Genomic DNA, 27,427 nt, shown 5'->3' on the forward strand with positions numbered 1-27,427 from the left:
TATTTATTTCACAATTAGATTAAAGGATGGGATTGTGTGGTTTTAATTGTATCTCCACGTCTTTACAGTATAACCAGCAAGTGATTATATAAAAGACCAACATTGAACTGTTTTGCATCTCCTTATGAGCACCTAGGCAAGTCAGTTTTTAAATACTGCTCTAGTATGATGCACTGTAACAAGAAAGAGCTGATGGGTGAAAGCCCTGCTCACAAACCGAAAGGTCTTTCGCATCCAGTCAAAGGCAGGAGTGTTTACCTTGAGAGCTGGCACAAGCCCTGCGCTAGGTGTGTCCAGCAGGTCCGTGGCTCTGGAGAGAGGGCCCTTTCACAGCCACAGAGGTGTGTTTGTGCTGCTGCATGAGGCCATTCAGCAGCCACACAGAGCCAGGATTCTTCTCCGGCCTCGTGCTGAATGAAGGGCTCGCTGTGTTCCCGAGCCCGACCAGACTCTCCTCCCTTCCTGTGTGCCCGGCCCATCCCGCCCGTTCCTTCCTCTTCACCTCTCCCTCCCCCAAAGCTGAAGGACTCTGCCCCATGGGCACCTTGTCTCTCTGCAAAGTTCGAATGAAGACGAGCTCCCCCTTGAATCTCATCTCTGTCCGTTAATGTAGCTTTGGCCTTCATTTAAAAGCCCCCTCATTTACTTTATCTGTTGTTCAAATTTAGGAAATATGATGAAACATAAATTAATTATCTTGTGCTGTTTGTATTTTAGTTTTAATTGCTGTACAAATAAACAAAGGAAACGCCGATTGCTATCTCTTACTTTGGTATGTGAACTGCCAAACACAAACATGCATTTGCACGATGTATGTCTTCTTCTTGCAGCTGATAAGCACCATGAGCTCTCTGGCTGAGTACTGTCTCCCCTCCATCCTGCGCACGTTGTTTGACTGGTACAAAAGACAAAATGGACTAGAGGAGGAGTTGCACGAGTACCGGCCGAGATCCAACACCAAGTCCAAAAAGTGAGAATCATTACTTTGATAACTACATGCATCAATGTGTTACTTGTGGACAATAGAAGTAAACATGAATCTCACATGCACTGTACAATTGTAGCAAACCTGTTGCTCTTGTTTTTTTTTGTCTCTCTAACAGCGATGAGCAGCAGAGAGATTATCTACTTGAAAGGAGGGATTTGGCCATTGACTTCATCTTCTCTCTTGTTCTTATAGAAGTTTTGAAACAGGTGACTTGACTTAACTGTGTGCACAACAGTTTATTGTATTTTTTCATGTTTTAAAACTCACTAAAGTAGAGCTATTGTGATTTACTGCTGCTGAAAAAAGAAACTTATCGTGACCGGTAGTTTGCTAATATCTTGTTTTAGAACATTCATTCTCACGCCAATGTGTTTCCTGCTTGTTAACTAGATGCCGCTCCACCCGGTACTCGACAGTTTGGTCAATGAGGTCATTAACTTGGCCTTCAAGCACTTTAGATACAAGGAGGGGTAAGCTTCTGTTTTTCCAGCACCACTTCTTTCTTTCTTGCAGCTTTAAGTTTCTCTAAGGTTTGTTTTTTTCTGTCTCATGTTGTGTTTCCCACAGGTATAGTGGTCCTAACACTGGCAACATGCACACTGTAGCAGACCTCTATGCAGAAATCATAGGAGTATTAGCCCAGTCCAAGTAAGTAGGAGAGACAGACCTATGGTTATATAATTAATTATATTGTTTGTTTGTTTTCTTTTCCATCCGTCTTCATTGTAAATCTTCATTCTCTGCTCTATTGGGCTTTGGTTTCATAATAGTGTGTTGTCATTCCTAATGCCTTTCTGCAAAACATCTCCCTGTTCAAGAGACTGGAACAGACTGTTGGGACGACACACTTTTGGACAGGTCCCCTTCACACCAAACTAGGACTGGAAATTGATGTCTGTTTATTTGAAGTTTTCAGATCATTGCAGCAAGGAACAAACCCTTAAAATAGAGATATGGTTCGCAAGCCCACTGCATTCCTGCTTTCAAAAGTGTGCTCTGCTTAATTTCCTGCAGAAGAGAGGCTTTTAAAGAGATATTTACTTTTCTCTGAGGTCAAGAAAGAAAGAAATAGGTCAGTAATTTTACTGTGAACTGAAAGTATTCAGGTGTAATTCACAGTTATATTTTTGGATTCTCAATAATAAATAAGAGACAATTTCTCCTCACTTTATTAAGATGCAGAAACAGCTGTATTCAGTTTCGTATGAGCACACTACCAGGCACGAGGGAAGAGATTAAGAGATGCTCATCGTGAGCTCCCATGATGAATTATCTTCTAAATTTAGACAAGCTGAAGAATCCCATCTCTGGTTCAATTTGGGCAAGGGATCAGGTGCTAGGAGAGGAGTTCATTTAGGGGCACAGACTCAGAGTCTGCATACTAAGTGTAAGACCAGGGGATGATATTTTTGGGAGGCGTGCTCCCTGAATATTGTCTATAGTCTCTCCCCCGTCATGACTCTGTAGTGGAGGAACTTTTTTGTGGAAGTGCTGATTTGGGATTTGTCTGACTGAGCTTTACAGGCATGTCTTTATATAGAATCTCATTTTTTCTTTCTCTCAGGTTTCCTGCTGTGAAGAAGAAGTTCAGGACTGAGTTAAAGGAGCTGCGGCAGAAGGAGCAGAGTCCTTATGTAGTCCAGAGTACTATTAGCCTCATCATGGGGGTCAAGTTCTTTAGAATTAAGATGTATCCTGTCGAGGATTTTGAAGCTTCTTTTCAGTTCATGCAGGTACAAAGGAGTTCTATGATCTCTAATGAATGTCATAAACCTGCATTACTACAGTATAAACTGATGATGTGTTTTAAGCTATAGCTTCACCCCTCTATTTTCTTCAAATTATGTGTAGAAACTACATGTAATGTAGTTTTCATGTGTTAAACCATTTACTACTCTGTTTTTTCTACAGGAGTGTGCTCAATATTTCCTGGAAGTCAAGGACAAGGACATTAAGCACGCCTTGGCTGGCCTCTTCGTTGAAATTTTGGTTCCTGTTGCAGCAGTAAGTTGTTTTTTTCCTTCAGTATGTGTTCCATGCATTACACAATATTTAATTCAAATTGTAAAAGAGCACTGCTCTGCATAGGACTGTGTCTTGTCACGTGACCATGTGTGATGTTGTCCTAGGCCGTGAAGAATGAGGTGAACGTACCCTGCTTGCGGAACTTTGTGGATAGCTTGTACGACACAACCCTGGACTTGTCCTCCAGAAAGAAGCACTCGCTGGTTAGTTAAATGGCAAAAAAAAAAAATGACTTGATTGTTGGCCTTGTTAGATTTGTAGACCTCCATTTCAATTTCACTCTTGAGCCCCTCTGCTGCATGCTTAGATTGCCTGGATGCCTGTGGTCTCTGTGAATCCTCAAGCATTTCAAGGTCACTCTTGTGTAATGTTCCCTTACAACGTCATCAGCCACACTAGAAGTAATTTATGAGGGAAGACAGGCTGCCAGTTCAAAGCATTTAAACGAGCATGAAGGCAATGGAGTATATATAAGCATATGTAAAGTCTTCAATAAAGCATTTCAACAAAGCAGTTCACAGTGAAATGGAAAGACAGCAACCCTGACAGCAACAGCAAAAAGCATAACAAAAGGAGAAAAGCTCAGTAGGTCCTCAAAAGAAAACTGGTCATACATTGCTGTAATGCAGAAATGGTTCAGAGATAATGCATTATTCCACAATTATTCACTCAAAGTACAAACTCAATTTTTTTTCAAATGCTCATTTAGTCAGCGTGAATCTATTTTAACATGATAAAAGAGATCTAATCACTGACTGTTCTCTACGCAGGCGTTTTACCCGTTGGTGACTTGCCTGCTGTGTGTCAGCCAAAAGCAGTTCTTCCTCAACAGATGGCATGTCTTCCTCAACAACTGCCTCTCAAATCTGAAGGTAACAGAACCTGGAAGCCAGCAGCCTTTAATTATACTACAGTGGTCTTTGTCCATCAAAGAGGACTGTTCAGATACATAATGGTAGTGTGTATCAAATGTGCACAAAATTGTTGCTTGGTATTTTATTGTATTCATGGCATGATAATAGTGAGCAGAATGCTTCATGCAGAGATTATTCCAGCAATTCTCATCAGCATTAAATAAAGTATATGAGCCTAGTGTGATTACAGTAACGATCTCTGTCATTTTGTTATACTATAAACGTCTAGGGTGCCACTTGTTGAAAAGCCGTTCTGTCATTGACTTTCTTTCATAACTGTGTTTTTATTACAGAGCAGAGACCCCAAGATGGCTCGTGTTGCATTGGAGTCCCTGTATCGACTGTTGTGGGTCTACATGATCAGAATCAAGTGTGAGAGCAACACTGCGACACAGGGGTAAATATCTTAAACTCCTTGACCTCAGCCAAAGAGGAAGATTTACGGACTGCTTTTTTTACAATGTTTTTCCTCTGATGATAATTTCCAGTCGGCATGGATTCTGGCTTTACTGGAAGAACAAAAAAGTCAATTCAAGTAGCATTTTAACTGCAAACCCTCCGTCCTTGTTTGTGATTTTATTGGTGTTTGCAGATAGAGAAATTCTTTTTTGGTTTGTTTTCCATGAACTGGGGTCAGGTCTGCACCAGATTGTCACTGCAGATGGACCACAGGTTTCTCAGTAGCTTTACAGACTTTTTTATGAGCCTGAGCCCACATGAGGAATCAGAAATGGGTCAAGCTGGACGTTCTAATTATGACCAAAATATTGTCCTAAAAATAAACCTCCACTCAATCAATGGAGTAAACCAATTTAATACAGTATTCTATGTAATTTAACAAAACTTTTTTAAAATGCTTGTATTATCCTCATAATGTGTTTATTTCTCTGTGTCCACAGCCGCCTCAACACCATTATAACAACACTTTTCCCCAAAGGCTCCCGCAGTGTGGTACCAAGAGACATGCCTCTCAATATCTTTGTGAAAATCATCCAGTTCATTGCACAGGTAAACACTATAATGTGCTATACTGCCCTATAGAGAAGCCACACTGTAACACAATTATAATTCATGTAACTCTATGTTAAATATACCAATACAAGGTATCTCATTGCATATTGTATCTCTTGACATTCATGACATCATATTTAACACATTTTCTCTTTGCATTCCATTACAGGAAAGGCTTGATTTTGCCATGAGAGAGATTATCTTTGACCTTCTTTGTGTTGGGAAACCCGCAAAAGCCTTTAGTCTTAACCCAGAGGTATGCTTTCAACATTCACATATACAGTTTATTGTGTTTATAGAAAAATGTAAAGAATAAGAAAATGCCCCATTTAGCCCTGATCAAAATATTTCATATTTTTGTGCAGAGAATGAATATTGGTCTTAGAGCATTCCTGGTCATAGCCGATAAACTGCAGCAGAAGGACGGCGAGCCTCCCATGCCTAACACTGGTTGCACTTTACCCTCTGGGAATACACTCCGAGTCAAGAAGACATACCTGAGCAAAACGCTGACGGATGAGGAGGCCAAAGTCATTGGTGAGTGAGACAGCCCGTGGTCAGGAATGCTGAAAATGCCATGCTGTTGCAGACTCAAATAGCAGTGACAGCTTAAGCATCAAATGTGGAATTTAAATGGCCGTTTGCTGATGAGTAACAGCAATGTCAACAGTTTTTCATTATTCCACAGGGATGTCACAGTATTATTTTCATGTGCGGAAGGCTATTGACAATATCCTAAGACACCTGGACAAAGAGGTGGGACGCTGCATGATGATGACTAATGCTCAAATGTTGAACAAGGAGCCCGAGGACATGATCACGTAAGTGCACACGCCGCTCTGTCATCCTAGCGGCCAAAACATTAAAGTAGGGAAAACTCCTGAGTGTTAAAAGTGGTTCCAGTCCCATCATAAACTCTCCTTAACTTGATTAACCCTGGATGACAGTCTGGTTATTTATCCCAATGCTAGTTCAGTTTACACTTGAAACCTGCTGTAAATGTGACCTTTACAGAGGTGAAAGAAAGCCCAAGATTGACTTGTTCAGGACGTGTGTCGCTGCCATTCCTCGCATCCTGCCTGACGGGATGTCCAAGCCAGAGCTCATAGACCTGCTTTCTCGGTGAGTCACCTCCCTTTATGATGACGTCAAAGCATTGGCAGCACACTCACATTGTCTGACAAGATAATTAACTGGAAGAGATGAATTGAGTGCTATTAATGTTTGTTGGTTTGGAGAAACAAACTGGCAGAGTATGAACCTGAATTTCCTGCTACCCCAGTTTATGTCTCCAACCTTATATAATAATGATAATATATAATTTAAATTATATATTTATATATATATTTATACAGTATCCACACATAATGGTCATGACACTGTGATTTACTTTACTGTGATTAAAACAATGTAATTAATGCAGCTTTAACTTACCGAAATAGTATTTGATAACCCTTGTGTTATGAAAATGCAGTTACATCCATATATGACACCCTAGTTTTAATTCTGATAAGCCCTTTTCAGTTTGTTTTCTTACACTTAATGGTTATTTCAGTAAGAGGCAACTGTAAGCTTGACAATTGATCTTATTATACACACATTTATGCTGGATAAATTAAAGAAATGCATCAGATGAGTTAGATAAGAGTTTTGCACTGTTAAAATCCTGCCTGCAGGGTAATCTTCAGGCTAACTTGATCTGAAATTAAACCTTCTTATCAGTAGAAGATAAGTGACCTAATTTAATTCCTCTAAATAATCCTTTTTCATTCTAGTTTTTCTTTGTCTTCTTTGTCAGATTGACAATCCACATGGATGACGAGCTGCGTCTCATAGCCCAGAATTCCTTGCAAAGTCTGCTGGTTGATTTCTCTGACTGGCGTGACGACGTTCTGTTTGGATTCACTAACTTCCTGTTACGTGAGGTCCAAGACACTCACCAGGGACTGTTGGATACATCCCTCAAATTACTGCTGCAACTGCTCACACAGTGGAAACTAACCCTGGCTGCCCCAGGGAAGAGCTGCGACACCGCTAAAGTACACACAGCTGAGGTACAGCATGCCTTTGTGTTATATATGACAATTTTTTGTGCCTTTCACAAGAGGGAAAGAGTAATCACAATTTGACTCATTCAGGTTTTTTGACCGTTGTTGGAATAAAAATTGTAATGTGCTATGGTGTCATTTCAATCATGTACCTGTGAAATCAGCTTTTTTTTTATTTCCATGTTTATGTCACAGCTGCTGCAGTCCAGCTCAAGTGTCAAGATACCTGCAGAGCGAGGCCCTCACTCCACTGTGCTGCATGCAGTGGAGGGACTAGCACTCGTATTTCTCTGCTCCTGTCAGCTGAGCACCCGCAGACTTGCCATCGCCATTCTGAAAGAGATACGAAGTCTGTTTATGACCATCGGACAGTCTGAGGTAAATATGACAAAGTTAAACTGACAGAATACATTAAAAGCTTGATGAGTTTACAGACTTTGATTTTAAGTTTTTTTGTCAACTGCAGGATGATGATAAACCAATGATAGAGATCATGGACCAGCTCAGCCCTGTCATCCTGGAGAGTTTTGTCAATGTGGCAGTCTCCGACACAGTAAGTTGTTGCTCCCAACAAAACCTGTAGTCTCAATCAAGATTTATTGCCACTGCGGTGAAATGCTCATTAGTTGCATCTACTCCAGAAACTCAAGCTACTTTTATTTGAAGAACAGGTGTCATTTAAATAATAGCGACGTGAAATCTGGTTCACAAAGCAGAAAATGCTTGTTACGTCGACTGCAAGACCGAAGCTTAGTTTGGTAATCTAGCGTTTAAAAGAGGAACAAACAGCTGGAACTGAGCAGCTGTTGACCTTTTGACTCTCACTTATGTAATCATCACGCTGTCAACATGATGCTAAGAGTCCAGATTTATTGAGAGAGGGATAATGCAGTAAATGTCCGTTATGAACTACCGAATTGTGTTTCTTAATATACCGTTTGATTATCTGATGTGGAATTTTGTTTCATAACTGCCTTATTTATATTTAAATAATTAATCTTAAGCATCAGGCCTAAGAGAGAGACGGAAGAAATGTTGCTTTTTGGATGAGTTGTTCAGTCATGACCTTTGACCCTACTCTGTCACTTGTTTGTTTGCAGGCTGCCCTGCCAGCTGGCCACCACGTGGACCTTCAGTGGCTCGTGGAGTGGAACGCACTGCTTGTAAACAGCCATTATGACATTAGGAGCCCCTCACACGTGTGGATCTTTGCCCAGTCCGTGAAGGACCCCTGGGTGCTGTGTGTATACAGCCTCCTTCGACAGGACAACCTGCCCAAGCACTGCTCCACAGCTCTCAGCTACGCCTGGCCCTACGCCTTCACTCGGATGCAGATGCTCATGCCCCTCGTAGACCCAAAGTAAGTGTCCTCAAACATGCAACATTCCTGTTTTAAGAATAGCCACTTGGTACCAATTCCCAATTGCATAGGATCAACTTCCTCAAGATCCCCTGTTATAAAAAGCTGAGATAAAAATAATAATTTTCTTTTTGTATGATTCACCAGTAACCCAGTGTATGCAAAGAAGACCAACATGTCTGGCAGCGGGGAAAATTACGTAACCCTGTGGAGAAACTACCTGATCCTTTGCTTCGGGGTAGCCAAGCCCAGTATCATGAGCCCCGGCCATTTGAGAGCCTCGACACCTGAGATCACGACCGCCACGCCCGACAGCGGTGTCAGCTACGATAACAAGGTAGCTGCCTAGCGGTCCTTCTGCCTTATTAAGTCCCCCAGTGCTTCATCTCTCCAGGATCAGGTGTTCATAGGGTGCTTGTTGACATTCAAACTCTAAGCATCAAATTACACACAAGCAATCTCACATGAATGGAACAGGACACTGGCATATTCTTAACTTCACAGAAACACCTCAATGCAGCACTGTGTAATTAGTTGTCTTTAAGCAGTGTGATACATTTATGAGTGTGAGACTGAACCGTCAATGTTTGATGTTTCAGGTTATCGGGAGCCCATCTGTGGCTTGGCTCCTGAAGCAGTTGGTTCCACTGATGAGAGCAGAGAGCATCGAGTTGACAGAGTCACTAGTTCTTGGCTTTGGTCGCACCAATTCCCTTGTTTTCAGGTATATCAGAAAGCATCATTTTTTATTATAATTGATTGACACATTTGTTTTAAAGATGGATGCTGCTATCCATCTTTAAAACAATTGTGTCAATCAATAGTCAAAGTCATGAAAATAGTATAGATGCTCATTGTAGTTGAAGTATTGTCGTTGTCTCTTTAATGGGACAGGACCAGTCAAATTAAAGTTGAAGTCTAATCCATTATTCTCTCTGTAGTTAAAGTGCACGTTGACCTGTGTTTGTGTGGATTTAAAGTGGAGATAAACAGGGGATTATAGTTGAGTGATGACTTGTTGCCATTTTCAGCTGTATCTAAATTGTTTACTAAAAATCTGTTATTTCAGCTCAAATCTCTTTTCCTCAGAAAATAACAATAGCCTTACTGAAGTGTAATTTGTCCATTTAACGGAATGTATTTATAATAGTTGTTTGATAAAGCGTTTTGCCTCACGATGACTTGTGTATATTTTGACTGCCCGCACACAGGGAACTTGTGGAAGAGCTACATCCCCTAATGAAAGAAGCGTTAGAAAGAAGACCTGAGGTTGGTTCATTGTATTTACAGCACAGTACATGAGATAACCAAAACACATACTACTGGATTTTATTTGTGAATGAGCTTGATGGTGCTCTGTGACTTTACCAAAAGGCTGACGTGTCTCAGAACATCTCAGTAACTAAATAAAGATTAATAATAATATCACCAGGACGTTAGTCATGAAGGATTCCTCTTAATAATTGTTTGCAGAACAAGAAGAGGCGTGAACGACGAGACCTGCTGAGGCTGCAGCTGCTGCGGATCTTTGAGCTGCTGGCTGATGCAGGTGTCATCAGTGACAGGTTAGTGTAGCATTTGTTGACACATTACAGCCCTATACTGTACAGTATCATAGTCACTGTACACGAATGGGGAGCATAAGTAAGATAGCAAAACACGATCATCAAGATATAAGCTTTGTGCTATATAACTTCTTAGCATTAATACATGTTGAAAGGTTAGGTTTGTAATTTCTTTTCACTGGGCGTCTCCCTGTTTTTCCTACAGTACAAACGGAGCTCTGGAACGTGACACCCTCGCCCTGGGCGCTCTCTTCCTAGAGTATGTGGATCTAACCCGGATGCTCCTGGAAGCTGAGAATGACAAAGATGCAGAGATCCTCAAGGACATCCGAGCTCACTTCAGCGCCATGGTGGCCAACCTCATCCAATGTGTACCAGGTACTCAGGAAAGATTCAGCCTGAACTGCCTTTCTTGTTAATGCTCTGCAGGTTGGATTGATAAATTGCTGAAAAACTTTTTTTTTATATGGATGCCTGAGAAAATCCATCTGTCCTTTTCATCAATTTGTGGATAGTGAATTCTATAATAGGCCCCTGTTGGGATAGGGAATAGCACAGCACATGAAGCACAAAACTCCTGATATTGATCTTGATCTGTACGTAGCCCAAGGGATGTAGGTCCAAAAATAGTTCAGCTTAAGGACAGAGCAGCCAAGGATAGTCGATGACTCATGGGTTGCCAAGCCTTCACAGGTCCCCAGTGAATGGCTAATGATCTGTCAAGGGGCATCAACACCTTGTTATCATATCCGAGAATGCACTTTTAGTAGTTAGTTAAGGGTTTAAGATGCTTGAATATTTATGGTTGACTCTTCACTCTCACAATGAGCAGACCTTTAACAGGCTTTCTTGTCTCCCTCCCCAGTGCACCACAGGCGCTTCCTGTTTCCACAGCAGAGCCTGCGGCATCACCTTTTCATCCTCTTCAGTCAGTGGGCCGGTCCTTTCAGCATCATGTTCACCCCTCTGGACCGCTACAGTGACAGGAATCACCAGATCACAAGATATCAATATTGTGCCCTCAAGGTAAACATACATAACGCAATCTATCACCTTCAACAATCTCTTACATATAATAATATTATCCCCCGAATGCATAAATAAGTCCTAAAATGTCCTCTGTCTATTGTAGAATGATACAGAGAAATATGTTGAGGGTAAATAATTATCTAACCTACTTTGTTGACCAAAACCAGGTGGTGCTGCATCAGAGAAAAATCCTAGCCGAAATATTTCATTTAATCCTGTTGTTTGGTATGGACTCGTCTCCACCCACAAGACAAATACAAACTCAAGTACAGCACACTCTCTTCCAAACTGAAGCGTGACTGTGAGCAAAAATCCCCCCTAGATTTTCACATCTCTCAGCACACTTCTATCTTTAGGTCTAAAGAAACAACAGACTTTATTGATTGGTCAACATGAGTGCTGCAGTGTAAAGGCACATTAAAAGGCTTCTGGGAACACTTACATCCCGCGTCCATTCTGTTGCAACTGTTGACTGTTTGTTCTTCCAGGCCATGTCTGCTGTGCTGTGCTGCGGGCCTGTGTTTGACAACGTTGGCCTCTCTCCAGACGGATACCTCTACAAGTGGCTGGATAATATACTCGCCTGTCAGGATCAGCGGGTATGTGGCCAATGCATTACCACCGAGGTGCATTTAAACAAAGAGCTGACCCAGAAAGCCCCCCTTCTGTTAGCTTGCTAAGGATTGCTTTGTCTAAAAGCCCAACACAAGACTTTGCCAAGTGCTCACCATTGTCTAGCAGGATTGCTGGCAAGTAATGAAGAGAGTTTTTGTATCAAAAACAAATTTGTCTGATGTTCTTTTTATTCCCGTTTACTGTGATAAAAGATAAATCACCTGCATGCTTATTTAACACATTCTTCCTTGTCAAAATTGAGTTTGAGGCTCTGTCCTATCATAACATGGCTTGATGTGTAGCAGGCACTGGGCAGGTAGCCAAGAAAAATTTAATTTATCATATTTTTGGTATGACAGAAGTAAAGCGATTGGAATGATAATACACTGACTCCCCTCTCTTTGAAAAATACACACAGCCTCAGATATTTGTGTAATGCTAAATCAGGAATAGGTGATGCTTAAAAACGATGTGAAAATACAGTCCGTGTTGGTATCTGCTCCTGGCTCAGGTCCACCAGCTTGGCTGTGAAGTCGTCATCCTTCTCTTGGAGCTCAATGCCGACCAGGTCAACCTATTCAACTGGGCTGTGGATCGCTGCTACACAGGCTCCTACCAGCTCGCCTCAGGCTGCTTCAAAGCCATTGCTACAGTCTGTGGCAGCAGGTACAAAATCTCACAATCTCTCTGCTATAAGGTCGACTGCCTGTGCACAAACACTGTTTTCATTAAGGGCAGTTAAGTTCCATCAGGTATGATCATCCAGATTTCTAGTCCAAGTAGGGAAACCACCAGCATACTAGCTCTTCAAAGCGTCACCTCAGCTGATTCTCTTAAGTGGCATATTATTAAACTGAAGTTAGACTTCCTTATTTTGCTTTATCTCAAAAACATGATCCCAAACATCATGTGGGACACTTAAGAGCTAAATACTGAACCATTAAGTTATTTCTTTCTCTGTCTTTCATTTCTAGCAGAAACTATCCAAGTGATATAGTAACACTGCTGAATCTGGTCCTCTTCAAGGCATCAGACACCAACAGGGAAATCTATGAGATTTCAATGCAGCTAATGCAGGTGAGATATACAAACACAGTTGCTTTCTGTGCTTCTTTGTAGGGTTTAATGGATAAATGACACATTTCTCCTCTTTCTTTAAACAGATTCTTGAAGCAAAGTTGTTTGTATACTCTAAGAAGATTGCAGAGCAGAAGCCAAACAGCATCCTCTACGGCACCCACGGTCCACTGCCCCCTCTGTACAGTGTCTCCCTACCTCAGCTCTCCAGCCAGCTGGCCAGGATGTACCCTGAACTCACGCTTCCTCTTTTCTCAGGTAGCTGTTTGTGACATGTGTGTTCTGTCTATGTGGCCACAATAGGGTTACTGATAGGGTTACATAGCCTTGGTATTTCCGCCTGCTGTAATACTCTCACAGGCTTGTCATCTTGTATGGTTTCCCACTAAATGCTACGCGCTCATCTTCCAGAGTAGTCTTCCTCTTCCACTGCCCACACACATACTGTATATATGGACACTCCCACTGAACACAGAAACACTGAGCACTTAAATTGATGAAGGGAATCCCAGGCTTAAATTGAATTCATATGCGGATCAGGATTATGGACGATTATGGTGAAGCTGAGTATACAGCATGTTTGATTTCTATGTAGAATATAAACACAGCAGTACCCGCTGATGTTATTCTGATGTTAGTATTGAATTTCCCCTGCTTGTTCCAGAGGTTAGCCAGAGGTTCCCCACCACTCATCCCAATGGGAGGCAGATCATGCTGACATACCTCCTGCCCTGGCTCGGTAACATTGAGCTGGTGGACAGCGGCCTGCTGATCCCGGTCTTCACACCGTGCACCTCAGATTATAGCGCTTCAATCCGGACAACCAGCACAGGTTCATCCCACCAACTGAAGGGCACTGGCTGGGGCTCCTTACAGGCCACGTCTATGGTTCTCAATAACCTCATGTTCATGACTGCCAAGGTAAAGTTGTGTTGGGGAAATCTGAGGAAATGGGGCCTTGGTTATCAGTTATTGTGTAACATGTCGCCTTTTTTTAACCCCTCTGTTCAGTATGGAGATGACCTACCTGGACCAGAGATGGAAAACTCCTGGAATGCTTTGGTCTGCAATGAGAGGTGGAGCAACAATCTGAGGACCGCGCTGCAGTTTCTCATCAGCTTATGCGGTGTCAGCAGTGATACCACCCTCCTGCCATATGTAAGATATATGTGTCATCTAGGCCAACCTCAAAACATCATGTAGCTACTTCGTTTTTAGTTCTCTCCAGTTTGTCACGGATGTTCTGTGCTTTATTTGTTCAGATCAAGAAGGTGGTGATCTATCTGTGCCGGAACAACACCATGCAAACCATGGAGGAGTTGATATTTGAGTTACAACAAACGGATCCAGTCAACCCGGTGGTGCAGCACTGTGATAGCCCTCCTTACTATCGCTTCACTGCTACAAGCAAGGCCTCCACAGCAGCTTCAGGTACATCTACTGAACAGAGTAAACACCAGTTGAAATCTGATTTTTTTAATGGGGAAAGAACAACTAACTAGGAAATCCCAAATGCTCCAGTGGAACCAGCTTGTGGCAAACCATAGAAAACTGTGTTTGCTCTGGACGGATCCCAGTGTTGAATGTGAAGCTGTGTTGGTGTTAAAGATCATGCTCAGTTGACTTTCCTTTGAACATACTGAAAAATATAAGCTTCTTTTTTCTAGGCACCACTTCAAGTAGCAATACTGTTGTTGCAGGCCAAGAGAGCTTTCCTGACACAGATGATACCAAGACTGTAAAGGAGTATGAGGAGAGGTAGGGAGCAGGATCTTATAACTTATCATTGGATGAATTCTAGTCCTACCGATGCACATCATGATCATTTTCTATCTGACCTTAGGCTGAGCCACTTAATGAGAGCCCACAACCGCCTGGAATCACGCTACAGCAACAGCTCAGGAGGATCTTACGACGAAGATAAGAGTGAGTTTATTTCTGTACCAGACAACCTTTGAAAAAATGTGGTTGTCATGGTCTGGTGAGTGTGGAATACACAGGCTGGTTTGGAGGGTAAGATGGTGGCCGGCATGGTGTCATTGATAATGCATGAGCAGTGCAGAGTAGCCTGGGGATCTTAAAGGCTTCTGTGAGAACTGGCACTGAAATAAAAGTAGTGAGGCCCAGGGCCTCTGCACTGCTGCCAATGACCCAAAAACGACTTTGTTATACTCTCACTTGATCTGACTTAGTCCTACAGACTTATGTGAGTAGTAATGAAAAGCACCCTTTGACAACTAAGCTTTAAAAGTTTTTGAAGTTCTCTTCTATATTGTCATATACTTGTATACTCTGATTGCAATTTGATTGCAATTTTTCATGTGTGTGTGTTTGTTGGATTAATGCCAGCAGTTAAATTTTCTGTAATGATTCAGGTGAACCTCTGCCCCCCTATGCTGATTGGCTGATGGTTGTCATTGAGTCCAATCAGCCCCATCCTCTGCCCATGCCTCTGAATGGAGGCTGTTGGGCTCCACTGGTGGACTTCTTGCCAGAGACCATCACTCCCAGGGGACCACTGCACAGGTTAGACTGTTGCATGCATTAGAGAAAAATGTGATTCTGAGGTTTAAAATGTCTAAAAAATAATTACTCTAGATAATTACTAAATAAACTTAAATAACCTGGCATAGTTTACCTTTAAATGCCGGCAGATAAAGGCAGCACTACTCAGCTTTTTAAATCTGATGCTGTTGGATTCAAGGTGTTTTTTGGGGATTTGATATGTTTGGTGATTTGTTGTGTTTCATTTTATTAAGAGGCTTTACAGTTGATGTTTTTGTTTGTTTTAGGTGTAATATAGCAGTCATCTTCATGACAGAGATGGTGGTAGACCACAGTGTGAGGGAGGACTGGGCCATGCACTTGCCTTTGCTGCTACATGCCTTGTTTTTGGGTGAGTTCAAATTATTACCAGTCACTCCAGTAAAACCCATCCGTGTGATTACATGATATTTGCATATTTGATGTAATACAGAACAAATCTCATGGCAATTTTCTCGCTTGAGCATCTGAACCCCGAGCATTTTTTGGCTTGTGGCCTTTTGTCAAGTGACTATTGGTCTCACCCGAGTCAGAAGAAACTCTAGTGGTTGCTATTACAACCAACACTGTGTCTCAGTGTTGTAGTACTTAAGATCAATCTGGTCTCGAGACCACTTTTTGAAGGTCTTCCCTTGGGCTTGTCTCGGCTCAGACAAAGAGGACTTTTATTTCAAGACAGGTCAAGATCAATCACTGTGCCTGTGCATTGTCTCATTTATTTATTATCATTACTGTAGTTGGATGTAAATCTCCGTGCTTCAAGTGCAACCAATAACTTAACACATTTCTGATTTTAAATTTTTTGTTACGGCTGTCACCTTCACAAGCACTACGAAACAAGAAAAGTGTAATGCATAAAGTGGATGGTAAAACATAGAAAATGAGTGTTGAATAAAGATGGTTAAGTTGACTTCAGCTTATTAGATTTCTTGGGTGATAGAAAAAAATTTCCCCTCTGCAATGCCCTCTGATTATTTTATCATTCCTTATGGTACACTCATACATACACACATAAATAGTGTATAAATGTCATTAAGAGGGGGGGAATGAGAATTATTCTGATTTCTGCCTTTTTTATGGGAATGTGGAACTTTCAGATCATTGTGAGGAGTGCTTATGGTTTGCATGTTCCACATTGTATCATAAGTCATGCAGTGGTGGACTCGCACTGGTCTGGCCTTGGTCTTGACTGGGTCTCATCCCCTCAAGGTCTTGGTCTTGTCTTGGTCTCTATACACTATGGTCTTGGTCATGATTTGATCTTGGTTCAAGCGGTCTTGACTACAATGCTGCCTTGTCTTAAAGATCACAGTGTGCTGAAACAGGCTGACTTGTCCGTTCCTTTTCTCAGGTATGGATCACTACCGTACAGAGGTGTTTGAGCACAGCAAACGTCTACTCCTCCACCTGCTCATCACGTTGTCCTGTAACAACAACTTCCAGACCATCGCCTCAGTTTTACTGCAGGCACGTGAGATCAACGGCGCCAAGACCCTCACCTGCAAACCAAGTCTCCAGCCGGAGTGTTTACCTTCAGGTAAAAATATGGGCTTTTAGTAATACTCAGCAGATTTTTCTCACCTACAACACATTCTTACTGAAAGCCTGGGGCAGATCTGGCTCCTGTTGACAGAGCTGCTTGGCTTGACACATTGCTCTTCTCTCTGGCTAATAAAAACTTCCACAACAGGAGGGGAATGCTACCATTCCTTTCAGAGCATAGATATGTTTCTTATCGGGGCCGAAAATATTTGGACATTGTGCCAAAAGCAATATCGAGCACAGAAGACATCAAAGGTCTTCATTAAAGCATTCCATTATGCTATTTTTGTCGTCTTGGCCAAATTGGAGCCATCTGCTTGGGCTGGATTGGCTGGTTTAGTTCCCTGTTCCCCTGCTGATTATTTGTTTTGCAAACGTCTAGACACATTGAAATGTCCAGAGTATTTTTTTGTAAATTGGACAATTTGAAAACAACTTGTATGATAAAAATAGTGTTCTATCACACTGCCATTGAGATCCAAAGAAAACTTCTTCTCAGTCTTTGCAATGTCTTTACGTTAATTATATTTGTATAATTTGTGTAATATGTTGTAGAATTTATCAGTTTGTAAATGAACAACAAGGGATTAAGTGTGCATAAACGTAATAGTTAAACTTGACAGACAATAAATATATCTTATCAGTAGACAAGGCTAATTAGATTCAAATTCCAGACATGTCAAAACACAGGCTACGCTGCTCCCGATATGTTTTCTCATGCAAGTTGCAGTTCGGAAAATAAAATCAAACATCCAAATGAACCGCTGTAACCTGTTTCTGATCAGAAACCTGTTCCTCTGTTGTGTTCAGGAGGATGTTTTGACTTCCTGCGGGAGTGTCAAGCGTCTCCTGTGCCAGACTCTGGTCTGAGTTCTTCTTCTACCTCGTCCAGTTTGAGTCTGGGAGGCAGCAGCAACAACCTGCCGGAGATCTCACATGAGGTGGAGGAGCTGGTGACTTCCAATAAAATGGATGAGAAGGCTAACAAGCTCATTGAGTTTTTAACCACAAGGTGCTGATTTTATATGCTCTTCCCCCATTTAAATCCTTTCCAGCAGGTGCACATCAAATACATGTTACACAGCAGCGATAACCTTCTGATGCGCTGATTTGCTTTCTCATATTTCTTGATGTAGATTACCACCTAGTGGTGCTGCATGAATAGTGCAGTAGAATATTACATGAGTAGATTAGATAAGATATTTGAATAACGTTAGTGCAGTTAATACTGACATCTTGCAAACTCTCTTGAAATGTTAAGAATTGGATTTGTTTAGAATAGCTTTCTGCAGAAGAAAACAAGAGTAACATCTGAATTTTGGCTTGGTAAAATGTATGCAGAACAGTCAATTGTCCCACTTTCTACAATAGTGTACTGTACTGTGTGTTGTTAGTTACTATAAAACTGTTGTTTTATAGAGCATATGGACCACTGTGGTGCCATGAGGACATTTCAGCAAAGAACTACGTTTCAAAAAGCACTGGGCAGCTGACAAACTTTCTGCGACATGTGGTTTCTGTGTTCAAAGAGTCCAAGTCAGGTAACCCTTCAGTTAACCCTTTACAGACATTGCTAATGAAGTAAACTACAGAACCCTGTCTTTACCACTTAATCATTTTCATTTTCACTAGCGCTCTCTCATCTGTGTCCTCGTTAGATTTCCACCTGGAGCAGCAGCTCAGTGACGTGGCGCTGCAGACGGCCCTGTGTAGTTCATCGCGCCACTACGCTGGCCGTTCCTTCCAGGTGTTTCGGGCCCTCCGGCAGCCCATTTCTGCCCACGCTGTCTCCGACCTGCTCTCACGGCTGGTGGAAGTCGTGGGAGAGCATGGAGAAGAGGTGCAGGTTAGTGCTCTCTGTGTGTACATGATGCGTGTGATTTGTGAATGTGGATATGAGAGCATTAGACATCAATAGTTTTTATCGATCATCCATGTAGGAATTTATTCTTTGCAGAAACTGAGGAATTGCTTCAAAAAACAGTATATACTCTTATGAGAACATGAACAAAGCTAGTAATATCTAAAAGCAGAAATCCTAGATCATTTAATTCTAATCAGCATATCCTTGAACTGCCTTTCCATCAAATATTATTTAAATCTAGCTGTACCTTTTTTTTATCTATTTCCGTCAGCAATTAAGTGCTCTGTTATAATTACATGATACAGGAAAGATTCTCCACAGAACTGCAGCGTTCTTTTCTCTCTTGCAGGGCTATGTGATGGAGGTATTACTTACACTGGAATCTGTGGTGGATAACTTGGCTGAATGTCTCAAGAACAATGATCTCATGGCCATCTTGACGAGGTTTGTGTCTCCTGTACATATATTTAAGTCAAAAGAATATTTATTTGTTAAAACACACAGTCACTTTTACTTGTTGTTTGTTTGAATCCAGAGCCTCGTCTCCAGATTTCCTCACCAGCCTCAAGCTGCTGTCCAACAGGAAGAGCACAGGGCAGCTCAATCTAAGAAGGGAAGAGAGGAGCCGACATCAGAGGAGCTCCTCTGTCCCCAAGAAGTTTGGCGAGGCGGACAGGTGGTCTGATCCACCTCGCAGCGCTACGCTGGACCGCATCCAAGCCTGTGAACAGCAGGATTTGTTAGCCAAGACCCGCAGCTCGTCCTTATCGAAAGACAACATAAACGACCCAACCAACATCAACCACCCCAGCAACCTGCTGGCCACCATCTTCTGGGTGGCAGTGTCACTGATGGAGTCGGACTTCGAGTTTGAGTATCAGATGTCCTTGAGACTGCTGAATAAGCTACTGGGCCACATGTCGCTAGACAAACAGGAGAACAGGGAGAAGCTGGAGAAGCTGCAGAGCCAACTTCAATGGAGCAGCTTCACTGGGCTCCAGCAGCTGCTGCTGAAGGGCTTCACCTCGACGTCTACCACTGACCTCACGCTCCAGCTCCTCTGCCAACTCACACCTGTGTCACGAGTGCCTGTGGTGGACACGTCACAAGCCATAGGTACACTGTAGGAATCAATCGATATGGGGTTGTTAAAACAGATTATATGAATGCTGATATTCTTAGATTTTAGACATCTGTAAACTGTAATATTGTGGCAATATTGTAATTATGTGGTGGAGCACATTAAAAAAGCATACGTGATTATTTACATGTGATATATTTAATGAATTTGTCTGTTTCATCCATTAGGTTTTCATTTGAATGTTCTCTGCCTGCTCCCACATCTGGTGCAGAACTTTGATGGGCCCACACAGTTCTGTCAAGATGTTGCAGAGAAGATAGCCCAGGTTTGGCTCCATTAACATTTCTTTCTTAATTTTCCCTTAAAGTTAATGTGTTTTAAGCTAATGCACCTTTTGTGCGTAGGTATGCCTCGAGGAGAAGAACGCTAAGCTCTCCAACCTTGCTCACGTGATGACTCTGTATAAAACGCACTCCTACACACGAGACTGCTTCTCCTGGGTGAACGTGGTGTGTCGGTATCTTCACGAGGCTTTCTCGGATATCACCCTCAACCTGGTCACTTACATGGCAGAGGTTTGTGCAGCCACATCAGCTGATCATATATTTGCCAAGTGGCAGCAAAAGGGTTGCACAGTAATTATATATAACAGCTTTTCGTAGGGTGCTACATTAGTTAATGGCATTTTGTTCTGTTGTAACAGCTGTTGGAGAAGGGTCTCCCCAGTATGCAGCAGACTCTTTTACAAATCATCTACAGCCTCCTCAGTCACATGGACCTGAGTGGAATTCAAGCCAAACCGTTCAACATGGAGGTTCTCAAGACAATTGAGAAATTTGTCCAGGTGAGTTTGACTATGTGTGCTACTGCAGATAATCAGTTTAAATATGTGGTGACAGTATGCCTTGTAGTGATTTTTTGTCCATTGCTAAATATCTATTTTGAATAGTTATGTGGTAACACTTTTACTTTTTGAGATATATGTGCTTGTTAAAGGAAAAGATTCAGATCGCCTACCTCAGTTGCGATCACCGGAAACCTTTAGGCATGGTTCTCTGAGTAAGAGTCTTGTGTCCCCTGTTCCTTTTGTAAGTGTTCATGGGAAAAAAAGGAGGGGAAAAATGCTGTCATGTGTCGGTGCAGTAAATTTGTAGACACACCCAAACTATAAACAGTCTGCCCTTCTGCCGCAGGCTAGGCCTCTGCTTATTCTCTTACTGATTCCACTTTCCTTCAACTGCCAGAACACTTGTTTCCAAAAATAGACCGTATTAAAACACACAGAGAGACATTTGTGGTGGTTTCTTTCTAAACATGTGGTTGTGTTGCTTTTTGTCTGCGTGTACTGTGAATTGATGTGTGTATGTCTGTGTCAACTATAGACTGTCCATTGGGGGGAAGCATTGAATATCCTGAAGCTGGTGGTGTCTCGATCAGCCAGTTTGGTGCAGCCTTCTTCCCCACAAAGTGTCCTCTCCTATGAGGACATCAGCCGCGTATGGGACCGCTCCTCCAAGGCTTTGCCTGGGAAAACGCTGGATTTCCACTTTGACATATCTGAGGTTAGAGGCGCTTTCTCTTTTACCTTGTTCTTGGTTTGAAAGTCCCTGTAGCTTGGGAAGAGCGTAATGCTTGTCTCATTTCCCCTGTATTTTTTCCTGTATTTTCCAGGGTGCGGTGCTTGTTGAGCTTGTCCGTTAAGCTTTTTGGAAAGGAAACATTTCTTCCCCTTCCTTAATGCTGATATTTCTTTTTGACCAAACCCTTCGAGATTAGCTTGAAAGCTCAAAAGATAAACACAATTAGCCAAGCAAGAGCTGGAAAGTGATGTCAAAGATACAGACAGAGTGGTGTATGTGTGGGAACTGACCAGGGAGCTATTTGGGCAGTTCATGAATGGCAGGAAATTATGTCAGCTCTTTACTGCCGTCCTTTGTATGTGAATCAGGGACTTATAGTGAATAGCCAACATTGTGGGAATCTAAACCTTGAAACAAACTGGACAAACCCCTGATATTTCTTAAAATATTTTTAGACTGAGGGATAAAGCCAAGGAGGAGCGAGTTAGTTTTTTCTCAATTGCTTCATGCATTCAGAATACCGAGAGGAGTATAAATTGTGAGAATTGATCAAAAAAGATTGTGAAACATGAAACATTGATCACCTTACATTCATCTTGGAAGAAACAGGAACTGCTGCAGAGCCTGAGTCATGAATGGACTAAGCAGAAGGGGACTTTCTCCTATTAAACTTTCCCTGACTCATCGAGGTTTCTGTCTGCACATGTCTGTGTTTGTTTGCGTCCACGCTGTTAGACGCCGGTGATTGGTCGGCGTTTTGACGACCTGCAGCGTTCTCCAGGCCAAGATGCGAAGAGCAGGACCACAGCAGTGACCCGCAGCACCTCCTCCACCTCCTCTGGATCCACTTCCAACAACGTCCTGGTGCCAGTCAGCTGGAAGAGGCCTCAGTCTTCACAGGTGAACATTTCTTCCCTTTCCTTCATAGAATTTTGCTCATAATATACAAGGTTAAGATTTGATAATGGCTGTATTTGGTGCCTGTTTAAGTCATTTAATTCGAATCTTTTGTGAAAAATACACAGAGATGCGTTATTCCTAACACTCTCCATTTTCTTTCGCACTTTGCAGAAAAGAACAAGGGAAAAACTGGTGAATGTATTGTCTCTGTGTGGACAAGAAGTGGGGCTCACAAAAAATCCTTCGGTAAGATGCACCTCATTTCAGCAGTGAACTGAATTTCAACACTCGCCAGCCATTTTTGTATTATCATGCATTTAAAAACAGTCCATAAGCACATTTTAATTTGTGTCTATTTGTTCCTCTGTGTAGGTGATCTTTTCCAGTTGTGGGGAGCTGGACCTCATGGAGCACCAGCCCAGCCTGGTGTCCTCCGATGATGGGACCCGGGAGCCAGACAACATGGACGACACCACCTCAGAGCAGCAGTTTAGAGTCTTTAGAGACTTTGACTTCCTGGACGTGGAGCTTGAAGATGGAGAGGTGAGTCTCAAAAGTTTTAAAACAGTGGTAAAGATTTGCACAAAGATGGCAGAGTATTTCCCCCAAAGAGCACTTGTATACTGTTCTGGGTCAGGTCTTCCTGCTCTGTGTAATGGGGTTTCTTTTTTCTGTTTTTTCCGTCTGGGCTATCTAGGAGCTACAGGTAAGTTTAGTCATGTTACAATTTTCAGAGTGTTTGCTTGTGCAGATAATTTAGTGAACTGCCACACTGATGGCAAACAGTAGCAAATGTGTGTGCATGCTGTGTAATTTACAAAACAGATTCTGCAATGTTCATGTATAGCCACTCAATTTTTCAGTATTATATACACAGTGGTTTTAGCATATTTCTCATAAACATAGTTTAAGTAGTCTTAAAGTCACAGTCTGATAGTCACCAGTGAAATGCATGGAATCATAATCTTTAACCAGGATAACTGGTGGATTTTTAAGCTTATGCATATATCTTCAGCTGATTAAAACAGTCTTAAACAATTTTTGGAGAGAAACCTTTTTTAAATTTTACCCACAGCTGGCCTATATTAGATTAACATTTTTTCCCCAGTAATTTATGTTGCAGATCTCACTCAATTTTACAAAATAAAGTGTGTGCACTCAGTTGTATGACTAAATCTTACATAGAACTGTAAATGTAATTGCAAATGCGATGTTATCTCCACCAACAGACATAGTAGAAGAAACTGTATTCAGTTTTAGCTATAATCACACAATATACTGAACTCCTTATTTTTGTAATGCTTACAGTAAGTAATACACCTTACCCTTTGTACACTTAATAAGTTAATAGGATGATGCAGTTCACATTTCTGTTGGTTTACCTTGAGGAGAAGAACATCAGACTCTCTCAAGTCAGTTCTGTCAATTAACACAAAAGCCCAAATGCTGATGATATACATAATGTTGTTCACGTTGTTTGCAGCAATAACGTTGCTGCTCTAACTGGTCTGATTTAACATCACTCATGTTGCATTGTTCTATTATGAATATCTCTTTGTTTTATTTTAGTACCTTTTAGTCAAGCTTTAAAACCACAATAACATCTGGGCATTTTCAGAGAATTTAAGCTGTAGGAATAACACATCTCTGTGAATATAAAGCTGCAGACTTTGCACCCTGGAAAACAGTGTCAGCTGTTCTCCTTTAAAGCTTGCTGAAAAAATGTCAGACGGACTGAAAACTAAAACAAGTGCTGTGGTCGCCAAAAGTGCGACATTGACAGTTTTTAAGTTAATGAGACCACAACAAGTCGAATGACCTGACAAGGTATGAGGAAAGCCTTTTAACCACATACAAACTTAGTTTTTGATCACAAATTGTTTATTTTTAAAAAGCAGCTTATTAAGCATTTGCCTTCTATCAGTGATAGGCATTAAGCTAATCGCTACATGAACTCTTCCTTGTCGGATCTGTTGATTTGGAGCTTTGGTGGAATGTGGAAGTTGGATGACATCTCCAGAATCAAGTCACTCTGCATTTTACATTTTAAACAATAAACAGACTCAGGGGCTAACAAACTTAAAATATTTAAAATCAGACAATATCAGGGTGTTCTCAAACACAATTCTTTCTGCCAGTTAAAACACCATCTTGGTTATTTTGATTGTAGTTTGAGGAAACTCTCTTTGTGAGCATATAGTGCTCCAGTATTCCCTCCATTGTTATCTATGAGGGGGAAAGCATCCTGCAGAGACTGCCCCCTCCCTGAACCTGCACTGCATGGTTGGGTGAATGTGTGTATACGGTATGTGTTTGTGTGTGCATGTGTTTGTGTTACATTGTGTTTCACTTCTTGGAACTTTCTTGGTAACTCAATGTCGTTATCTGTCGCAGGGAGAGACTATGGACAACTTTAACTGGGGTGCGCGTAGACGCTCCATGGACAGTCTGGACCGGAGTGACCTGCAGCCCCTGGAGGAGAGTCAGCTGTCCAGCAGCATGCCCAGCCTCAGCAAGATCACCCATGAAGACTCAGACGAGTCGTCTGAGGAAGATTCCCTCATTGCCAGCCAGATACTCTCCCACTCACAGCTCGTAAGTTCACATTTGAATGCCAATAAATGAATGGAAAACCTAGCTGTTGAAGCATCAGGAAAATGATCCCTTTCACAGGGTATCTGCAGTTCTTTAAATGTCTTCTAAACATTGTAATTGGCTGGAAAAAAGGCTTTGAACATATTAAAACATCTTGAATTTATTTTTCGGGAGACATAATTTACTTACCAACAGCTCTTCAGTCCTATGCATTCTATGTGGTGTTTAAAACATCCTAAAAAGTTTATATTTTACTTGCTAAACCCTGCAGAAACTCTTATCAGTATCATGATATTGATTTAAACCATAATCCCTAACAAAACATATTTTTTATGTTTTGATTGAACTTGTTACTTGGCAGATGATACTTAGGGCATTTAGAGGATTAATTATTTTCATCTTGGACAATCCATGATCTCTCCTCTTGTGCCACTCTCAGGTTACCATCGACTTTGCACACAAGATATCTCATATTTTAATTTGCTGAGCACATTCATGCTTCCAAGGGGATAAGGCCTTTTGACGTTAATGATCACAAATCTTTTCCAGCCACAGGAAGAACTTTTGAAAATGGCAATATTGTCTACATGCTGTTTGTGTCTCCAACATGAATTGTAGGCTTGAATGCACACTGCATTGTCCAGGGGCTGATAGCAGGGGCTTTAAATGTTTGCAACATCTTTCTTTTATCCCTCAGCCCTCAACCTCTGGTCCTCTTGCAGTATTAGCTAAAGTTTGTTGAAACACTGGTGGCAGATGGAAAGCCCATGTGTCCACGCAGCTGTCATCCAACTCCTCTCTTGTTCCTGATTGGTCAGCCTCTGTCAGTTCTTATAGCTTATTTAGGAATGTTGCCTTTGCAGTGTTACAGTTTTCAATCCAGTGTTCTGAGCTCTGCTTTTTTCCAGTTTCTAAAAAACTTTTGAAAAAATATTTAGAGAAGATTTCATCAAATTTGACTTTGTCTCTCTTGCAGATGGTCAGCCTCTCTCCAACAACAGAGATCAGTAACAGGGACTCTCCCTCTGCCTTTTTTGATACAACCTCGGCTGATTCAACTCCCCTGAACAGCAAAAATCCTAGTTTCGATGTCCAACTGCCAGAGGACTCGAAGCAGCGGGTGAATAAGGGCTTCAGAGTGTCTGAGATACTGGGAACTACTAATACGTACCGCAACTCCATACTAGAGTTCTTCACTAACTTTGCCAAATAGGGAACTACTCTGTTGCATCATTTCTTGTCAAGTGTCTTGGATGTTTTATGTGCTTTGGGTTCAGTTTATGTAAAGTATTATTTTGTGGCGCTCTGACTTTTCTACATTACCCCTCTTCAGAGTAGTGCATGAGCTGGCCTTTTCTTGATATTTCACTGGTTGCATGCTAAAGGAGAATGAACTAAACCTGCAAGCAGGCAATCTATAACGCTTTGGGCTATGGGCAATTTTTAATTGTGGCAGTGTTAGGGGGTTGTAGCCAGCAATAGAAAAAAAAGTATCTTTCTTTCTGTGTCTGTCTGTTTAAGGCAATGTGTATACCTATTGCTTCTTTGAGGGTGGCTCTAAACAACAACTAAAAACTCTTGGCATGTGGGAGGTCAAGAAAGGTTTACACATTGCCTGCCCCAAAACATGAGGGCCACAATGCTGGCTGAATGAAAATATTTTATAATCTATTTGATTGGCCCAATTTATGCACACTAAATTTACCAAATAAAAGAGAACAGCAAAAGGAGTGTCCATAGGGTCCCACACCAAGGTTAGTGTATCCATTTTACCCAAGCAATTATCTGTGTAATATTCAAGTCTAACATAGGGAACACATTTCAGTTCATTATAACATTCACTGCATGCTGTCTCAGTGTTTGTTCATGACTAGTTAACTCTGCAAGTTGCTGAGAAAGCATGTGTGTTCCCTGTATTCTTTTAGCATGAGGTGTCACAGGAGGATGAAGACACCAACTTCAACGAGGGCGACCTCTCTTTCTCCATCAGTGATCTACCCCTTGAATTTCACTGTGGAGACAGTTTGACAATTGACATGGTTCACATTGATTACAAAGGAGAACTTGACCTTGACAGCTGCCAGCCGAGGTACGTACTCACAACTTTTCTCAATAATAGATAATGTTGTATTAAAAAAATGATGTTGATAACATGGCTCTATGTCCTCTCAGTCTCGCCGAGGAAGAGAGAGACGACATGCTGGAGTCCCGATCTTCACCGCCCCCGTCACCCTTCTTCTCTGCCATCCTCGCGGCTTTTCAACCAGCGGTGTGCGACGATGCAGAGGAGGCTTGGCGAAGTCACATCAACCAGCTTGTGTCTGACTCAGATGGATCCTGTGCAGTCTACACTTTTCATGTGTTTTCTTCACTGTTCCAGGTATTACAGCATGGCCTCGTAGCCGGCATTACCCCGCATCCCATTAACAGTGTGACTGGTCAAACTAAATAATTCAACTGAAAGGGTAACAGGATTAGATATGTGGCTGATTAACCTTTAGAGAAAGAGGCTTCTTTTCAGACAACGTCTGATTAATTACAAATACAGGGCACTCTGTTGTTGCTTTCAGCACAAAAATCTTTCAGAGATTCATTAACCAGATATTGTTCACTTCACTGACCAAAGCTGACAAATTTTCAGAAAGAAATTACAAAGTGTAAGAGCGTAACAAGATCTAGGAGTGACTTT

The 27,427-nt window shown here is 41.7% G+C and overlaps 1 protein-coding gene across 4 annotated transcripts in view; it reads left to right on the top strand.

The window, feature by feature from the left end:
- LOC129089834 (protein furry homolog) overlaps positions 1–27,427 on the top strand; it is a 42,123-nt gene that overhangs the window by 10,798 nt on the left and 3,898 nt on the right. Inside the window, exons 4-55 of one of the 4 annotated variants that reach the window (XM_054597335.1) lie at positions 831–970; positions 1,104–1,194; positions 1,379–1,458; positions 1,556–1,636; positions 2,553–2,721; positions 2,900–2,992; positions 3,118–3,216; positions 3,784–3,885; positions 4,221–4,324; positions 4,827–4,935; positions 5,108–5,194; positions 5,304–5,475; positions 5,627–5,759; positions 5,953–6,060; positions 6,737–6,992; positions 7,182–7,364; positions 7,453–7,539; positions 8,087–8,346; positions 8,494–8,683; positions 8,946–9,070; positions 9,558–9,615; positions 9,820–9,911; positions 10,117–10,289; positions 10,777–10,937; positions 11,429–11,539; positions 12,067–12,221; positions 12,530–12,632; positions 12,719–12,890; positions 13,297–13,553; positions 13,644–13,790; positions 13,895–14,063; positions 14,300–14,390; positions 14,476–14,558; positions 15,008–15,158; positions 15,425–15,528; positions 16,528–16,713; positions 17,529–17,730; positions 18,138–18,259; positions 18,377–18,564; positions 18,932–19,026; positions 19,118–19,698; positions 19,891–19,988; positions 20,068–20,238; positions 20,367–20,507; positions 21,046–21,225; positions 21,979–22,143; positions 22,315–22,389; positions 22,516–22,686; positions 24,538–24,738; positions 25,715–25,858; positions 26,664–26,827; positions 26,911–27,118. In XM_054597335.1, coding sequence (XP_054453310.1) covers positions 831–970; positions 1,104–1,194; positions 1,379–1,458; positions 1,556–1,636; positions 2,553–2,721; positions 2,900–2,992; positions 3,118–3,216; positions 3,784–3,885; positions 4,221–4,324; positions 4,827–4,935; positions 5,108–5,194; positions 5,304–5,475; positions 5,627–5,759; positions 5,953–6,060; positions 6,737–6,992; positions 7,182–7,364; positions 7,453–7,539; positions 8,087–8,346; positions 8,494–8,683; positions 8,946–9,070; positions 9,558–9,615; positions 9,820–9,911; positions 10,117–10,289; positions 10,777–10,937; positions 11,429–11,539; positions 12,067–12,221; positions 12,530–12,632; positions 12,719–12,890; positions 13,297–13,553; positions 13,644–13,790; positions 13,895–14,063; positions 14,300–14,390; positions 14,476–14,558; positions 15,008–15,158; positions 15,425–15,528; positions 16,528–16,713; positions 17,529–17,730; positions 18,138–18,259; positions 18,377–18,564; positions 18,932–19,026; positions 19,118–19,698; positions 19,891–19,988; positions 20,068–20,238; positions 20,367–20,507; positions 21,046–21,225; positions 21,979–22,143; positions 22,315–22,389; positions 22,516–22,686; positions 24,538–24,738; positions 25,715–25,858; positions 26,664–26,827; positions 26,911–27,118 — 7,788 coding nt within the window. Of the gene's footprint in view, positions 1–830; positions 971–1,103; positions 1,195–1,378; positions 1,459–1,555; positions 1,637–2,552; positions 2,722–2,899; positions 2,993–3,117; positions 3,217–3,783; positions 3,886–4,220; positions 4,325–4,826; positions 4,936–5,107; positions 5,195–5,303; positions 5,476–5,626; positions 5,760–5,952; positions 6,061–6,736; positions 6,993–7,181; positions 7,365–7,452; positions 7,540–8,086; positions 8,347–8,493; positions 8,684–8,945; positions 9,071–9,557; positions 9,616–9,819; positions 9,912–10,116; positions 10,290–10,776; positions 10,938–11,428; positions 11,540–12,066; positions 12,222–12,529; positions 12,633–12,718; positions 12,891–13,296; positions 13,791–13,894; positions 14,064–14,299; positions 14,391–14,475; positions 14,559–15,007; positions 15,159–15,424; positions 15,529–16,527; positions 16,714–17,528; positions 17,731–18,137; positions 18,260–18,376; positions 18,565–18,931; positions 19,027–19,117; positions 19,699–19,890; positions 19,989–20,067; positions 20,239–20,366; positions 20,508–21,045; positions 21,226–21,978; positions 22,144–22,314; positions 22,390–22,515; positions 22,687–24,537; positions 24,739–25,714; positions 26,493–26,663; positions 26,828–26,910; positions 27,119–27,427 lie in introns of those variants that run through there. The other 3 variants (XM_054597417.1, XM_054597251.1, XR_008531173.1) reach the window with 3 other exon arrangements.

This window comes from Anoplopoma fimbria, chromosome 1 (assembly GCF_027596085.1).
Source record: "Anoplopoma fimbria isolate UVic2021 breed Golden Eagle Sablefish chromosome 1, Afim_UVic_2022, whole genome shotgun sequence".
NCBI classification, from domain to species: Eukaryota; Metazoa; Chordata; class Actinopteri; order Perciformes; family Anoplopomatidae; genus Anoplopoma; species Anoplopoma fimbria.